Source organism: Asterias rubens, chromosome 9 (genome assembly GCF_902459465.1).
Source record: "Asterias rubens chromosome 9, eAstRub1.3, whole genome shotgun sequence".
NCBI classification, from domain to species: Eukaryota; Metazoa; Echinodermata; class Asteroidea; order Forcipulatida; family Asteriidae; genus Asterias; species Asterias rubens.
Window position 1 is genome coordinate 2,590,116 of NC_047070.1, and position 6,648 is coordinate 2,596,763.

At 39.4% G+C, this 6,648-nt stretch overlaps 1 protein-coding gene across 1 annotated transcript; it reads right to left on the reverse strand.

Annotated features, from left to right (window-relative positions):
- Positions 1–1,816: 1,816 nt before the first annotated feature.
- Positions 1,817–4,755, reverse strand: LOC117295063. Its single transcript, XM_033777636.1, has one exon. It carries the CDS (start codon positions 4,753–4,755, stop codon positions 2,536–2,538), a length of 2,220 nt encoding a protein of 739 aa, XP_033633527.1. The 3' UTR covers positions 1,817–2,535.
- Between the last annotated feature and the right edge of the window lie 1,893 nt (positions 4,756–6,648).

Sequence of the window (6,648 nt, forward strand, 5' to 3'; positions counted from 1 at the left end):
AAACATGTGCTGTTACACTCGTTAGTTCATTATACAATCTCAATGATTTTATCGTATATTATTAATAATTATTATGATTTTTATTATTATTACAATATAAAACAAACTGTCCCTGATGTGTATACATAAATATTTAAATATGCTTGGCATTTTGTCAATGGCGTTATGAAACCCTACCACTGACTTGAGTTAAAACACATCACAACAAAGTTTTGGCCTCTTTAATTTATTTCATTTTAGATTTCTAAAGGGAAAAAAAATCCAAGGTAACGTAACAAACAGAAAAAAATATACCAACACCTTACTTTTGGGATTGTACACTTATTTTCATGAGGTCATAAAAGCAACAACTAAAAGTAAATAACAAATGTTAAAGGATACCCAACAACCTGTCACAAAAAAAAGCAAAAAAAACACAAATAAATTACAAATGTATCGCGCAGCAAGCCTCTATCTTTCCTAGCATATAAAAGCAATTCAAACTGATATTGGTTACAAATTTTATGAGGTCAAATGTTAAGTTCAAATTTTGAGTGCAGTTAACAATTAATAACCACAGCATGCAAACCTGCATGGAATTTGTAGAAAACAAAGATTATTTCTAGCATGCCATTGCAAATTTGTTTGTAAAAGGGTCACATTGAAGGGAAAGAAAAACGCTTGTCAAATCACTATAATCTTGTCAGGTTTGAGCTTTCACATAAAGATTAGGTTTTTTTGGTACAAACTCAGTTCATAGCTACCTGATTCAAAGGTCGACTACATTACTTATTTTGTTTTGTTTCCACCAGTGACCCAGAACAACGACATGGAGATAAAGGTTAACAACCTGCTCTCAAAATATAAGTACATCTTTTGAGTACCCATATTGCTCTGTTATGTGAGGTACAAAGGTCAGAGGTCAGTTGCTGTATTTCACAATGAACTTTTAAATGTATTATTTCTATTTAAATGAGTGGACTGCTTCATTTATCTGTAAATGAATAGTCTGTGTGGTATGAGAGGCTCTTTGTGAGCCATTGTCAACAAGAACTGCGATTTTACTTTGACAGCTGACGACGCTTTTATTATGAGCTGAAGAAGGAAATATTCAGTATGTTGATTATCACGGACCTTGTAATTTTTAATGAGGGTCATTGACAGAAGCGCTTTACAGAGAGATTTTTAAGAATTAATCCCCCCAAAAAAATCTGAAAACATAGATGGTTGTTAACCTGTTTCTATCAAAGTGTTCTGTTAATTAAATTTAACAATTCTCCATGTTATTGAAATGGCTTTTGTCATTATCCCTAACTGATCAGAACAAAACTGACAGGTTATTGGGTTCTCAAATTTGTGTCTTGCCGGTTATTAACCAATTATTTTTCTTAACAATATTTTACGCCATTGCAGAATAGCATTCTTGACGTGTCTCAATTAAGTTTTGTCGTACTTTACTTTTTGGCCAAGAAAATGTAAGATTCAACAGATAACCTTTGCGAAAAAAAAAAAAAAAAAAAAAAAAAAAAAATGAACTCAAAAATATTTACAATGACACAAAGGGAAATGAATAACCTTTCCACCGGTACATGTCGGTTTAAACCTTAAAAAAAAACTCTACACGAAAAGAAAAAAAGTGCACAACCACAACCAAACCCAGAAACAAAATGCAAGAATTATTAGTGGTTGGGGATTTAACCGTAAAATATCAAGGCACCAGGTCACCACCATTCCTATCAATCACCCAGATTTTTTACAAACATATTTCTCAGAGGTAGAAAATTCTCCTGTCTCACCAAATGTCAACTTACCAACCCAGCGGTATAAACTCATCACATACCACCCCTTCCCCCCCCCCCCCCAAAGAGGTTTGTTGCTGTAGTTCAATAATTTCCTAGTTGCTAACATGATTTACAAGTTCACTGTTGAAGTGCGAATACTTTCATGTCTTTTAATAAAACTTTGTCAACAAAGACTGTTGTGGCCTGCACTTGATCTCCTTTTCAACAAATATCTCATGTACGTCCAAACACTTCCAAACCTTTGTTTGCGGGTTTCTTTGTAAAAAATATTACAAACCTCTCGGATCGTTTATGAAAGAGCTACTTTATAAAATTGTCCAAAAGTCGTACCACACTCCTCTATGTTATACTTTTAAACATTGTTGGTTTAAACAAACATGAAGATGTTTGCCATTGACTGGCCTCATTTTATATATACTCCTATATTTATCGCGCCAACAAGTGCATTTACATATAGACGTCTTTTTTTTATACAAAAAAAATAATAATTACTTGATTTCTCATCCATGTATATTTGAAACAACACCATACATACAAGACATTACACATAAAACTTGACAATGGCAGCTTAATATTAATATTTCATACTCCCTGAGTTTAAGCTTACAATCCATTATCATCAAGATTTACAGCAATAAAAGTGGTCCGCATTCCGCAAGAGGTAATAGCTGAATAACTCGAAAACAAACTTTCATCCTGTTACTTTGAAAAAGACAAATAAAAACACCTGTTTTTTTCCTCCTTTGTCATCTACTCATCTCATGTGTTGACTGCGAGTTATGTGACAGGTGAATTCAATTTTATCCCTACAAACATACCCGCATATGCTACACTGAAGTGGATGCCTGCTACCATGGCAACTCATGTGCAGAGTGAAGATAACATGGTCGGCAAAGTAGGTCTCACAGTGTGGGCACTTAAGGAGGTTACTAGGAACAGAAGAGGGATCCAGTGTCGCCTGATCCGTCTGAGACTGCCCATCTAACTTACCTGAAGAATTACCCGTCTGCACGTCGGTCTGGGTGGCCTGGCTTGCTTGGTTGAAGCCTAGGCTGCTATGGGACGGTGGCTCCAACATGACTGGCAGGTGCTGAGGTACGTGATTACGCTCCTCCGACTGCTCATCAGCATTCTGGCTGCTTGGAGACACCGAGCTGTTGCTAATGGGATCCATGTCTGGGTAGATCACATCTCGGGGTCCCACGGAGAGATCCACGCCATTCACACTGTTGGGTTTCATTGCATAAGGCAGAGGCTCCTCTGTCTTTAAGCTGTAAGCCTGAGTAACCTGGCAGTATTGCCTGGCTTGAGATTCACCACCAGAGCGAACATACTCTGAGATCTCAGGTCTCATATCCGCCCATGAGTTGTTCACGTCTTCACCATTCGGTGATATGAGGTAGTTACGCTTGGGAATAGGAGTACGCTTTCGTTTGCGGGCCCCTCCTTCCTTCTTTCGTCTGTAGATGGGGAAGCCAGCACCAGCCCACTGTAGAGGGGTTATGACTGAGATTTCACTGAGAGGATGTTGTGGGGAGGTGCTAGGAATGCTGGTGACCATGTTGGTGCTCATACTGCTCACAAAGTTCCCAACAGAGGGTAATCCTAGAGCTGAAGAGGCCGAGGACACAGAATTGGAGAGGATGGAAATAGCACTTTGAGATGTATTGGCCATCATGTCCTGTATATTATTGGTCATGGTAGGGCTGGAGTAATCCAACCCTTCTCCTGATTTTGGCCGCTCATTAGTCTCAGCCTCTCCTACCAGCGTGTTCTTCTCCAGCACTGGAGGCTCTGGGGACTGAGGTACAACTGACCCCTCTGAGTTATACCTGTTGAAATCGTTAGCCTTTGACAAGGACACCTGAGAGTTATTGATTCTTGCAGAGTCATGAGTGTCATTAGAGGCTGAAGAATCATGGTCATCTGGCGAGAGAGAGTGCCTTCTGTTTCCTGAGTTTTCGTGAGAAGGATGAGTTGAGTGGGTTGAGTTGGTCAGCTCCGACTGCATGAGGTAACGAGCCTGTTCCTCGGAAGGGAACAGTTTACTGTGAGATTGCAACGGGGGGCTGTCCTCCAGTGGGGGCTGGTTAGAGGAGGAAATGGGAGGGTAGTTCATGTCAATGTTGTCAATGGAATTGGAGTTGTGACGCTTACGTCTGTGGGCCTGAAGGTTACACTTGTACGGGGTCTGGTAGTGGCAGGAATCGCACTTAAACTGTTTGCTTGTTCCCGTATGGACGATGAGGTGGCGCATAAGACTACTGCGAAAGGCACTGCTAAAGCCGCACACCAAGCATTTGTAGGGCTTCTTTCCGGTATGAACGTTCATGTGTTCATTCAGATGGGTCTTTGTAGGAGATATATGCGTGCAAAGCTTACATTGGAACACCTTGCTCTGATCTGGAAAGCTAGGAAGTCCCGAAGGCATGAGGGCTTGCTCTACAGCAGCAGAGAAGGGTAACGTTGGGGTGTGGTTTTCAGGGAGTGGCATTCGAGGAGGCAAAGGTACATGTTCCGAGTGCCTGTCCGTGTGGTTGTTGTACAGAGCGTGTTGTTCTGCCCAAGATTGGCTGTTCATATCAGCCCTCGGGTGGCTGTGAACGGCCAGGTGTTGAATCAGTGTGTTGTGAAGAGAGCAGCTGAAGTTACACTCACGACACTTGTACGGCCGTGAGCCACTGTGAATGTTCATGTGCTCATCAAGAGCACCCTGAGATGACAGTAAGACGGTGCAGAGTTTGCACTGGTAGCCAGTTAGGTTCTTGTGCGGGGACGTGGCCGAGTCCCCGTTGCCCACTTGTGAAGTTTTGTTGGCTTCAGGGCTTTCTGGCTCTTCAATCTGTTGTTGCTGCTCCTTCTTGATGGAGTCGCCCAGTCTGCCCTCGATGTCCAGATCGATGTCCAGCTCACCTTCTTCGCTGCCCGGCAGACTATCACTGACTACATCAGCTGCATCCGTTGCGTCATCCATGCATGTTCACTGCCTGTACCCTTACCAACTAAACCCTGCAGAAAGGAGAAAAACAAACAATACAACAAAATAAATACATTGTCAACTCATACATCAAATCAATTCTCAAAGAGTTTCAGAAGACTGGATTGGATTTAATTCCACTCAACCACCCATCCTGACCAAGGTGCAAAGAGTTAGTCTAATCACATTCTACACAGAATCCCTACACTTGGCACAAACTCATCACCGTTCAAAGCTTGACCATACCCGTCTCACTATTCAATAGAAAGTTGTCATGGCAACACTATCCAATAATCCTTTGCTCTATGACTGACAGGTTCATTTCATCCTTAAGATCCGAACTCTAGTGATAATAATACCAACAGTGAAGACGCATTAAGGAGGCCACACAATAGCTTTGCACAAAGAGGTTTCCTCGAAGAGAAACAACCCCGATCAAAATGTGATTTAGAGTGCTTTTGATTGGTATCTATCCTGTTGTTTCACTTGTCATACTAATGTATGCAATATTTACCAGCGAAGAACCTCATTCTATCTAGTGCAACTCCTCGGCTCATTTATTAATAGTGACATGTTCAGGCCAGCTACTATGCGATCTTGACAATCTTGCAATATTAAACAGTTTTCTGCGAAGCGATTACAGAGTTGCCAATATTTGCATCTTAAAATCAGGGAGATTTCGTAATTTGCATCTTAAAATCAGGGAGATTTCGTAATTTGCATCTTAAAATCAGGGAGATTTCGTAATTTGCATCTTAAAATCAGGGAGATTTTGTACAACAATCAGGGAGATGTTTCGTATTTGGAATAACATTAAACTAAATAGGGAGAATTTTTTTTTTTTTTTTTAAATATAGAAACATTCGTTTACTTTCAGCTCAGCAATTGCGGGAAAAATTACTTGGAATTGAGGTATTTGTTTTATATGTAGCATCTCTGTGTCTCTTGTTTACTGCCCAACAAGTGCTGACACTTGCATCACCTCCCACCTATTCATTAAATTGTTTATGTTTTAGGTATTTTCAGCAGTTTTTTTCTCCTTGTAATTTAGACTGGCTAGGCACCCACCCTTGTAGTGTTACTGACAGTACAAACAATTCCCTGGTGGACTTTTATTATGTACCAATTAAATCATTTGTTTGTATTGTCACCTTGAAGTAGAAGAAATAAAATGTTAGATTCTTCAGCTGTTTTAAAGAAAAATGTGACAGTTTAAAATAACTAGAGCTCTAGATAATGAAATCTCTTCTAAAGCATTGTCAAATCCAATCATCGGCATCAACTCAACGTCAGTTTTAATAATGAAACTATCTTGTGTGTGCAATTATACCTGCTCACGAAAAAATCAAAAAGTCAAGTATTCAAAAACAAACTCATGGAAATACAATATTAAATTTCAATTTTGCTGCTACAAACAATCAGCTTTAAATAAATAAGGGTTTTGTTTTTATAATGATTTAAATTTCAAAGAACAGTAAAAGCCAATCAATTTCCAAATAATATTTCATAAACTGAATATAATCTTGACCAATTTAAAACAACAATGTATAACTGTATTGATGACTTAAAGGAACACGTTGCCTTGGATCGGTTGAGTTAGTCTTTGAAAAGCGTTTGTAACTGGGTTTTTTTACAAAATGCATTAGCGTAGAAAGATGTTGTTAAAGTAGAATACAATTATACATGCAGACGTGCCTCGAAATTGCACAGTTTTCCTTTTACCTCGTCAACTAACACGGTCGGCCATTTATGGTAGTCAAATCTTTTAAACAACAATCATCAGACGAGACGGTTCTGTGATAATTTTTTGGTGTGTTATTTGACTCTTGTAGTTGCTGGTTTTGTTTCGAATGTGCATTTTAATGTTTTCTGCTTTTTATCCTACCTTTT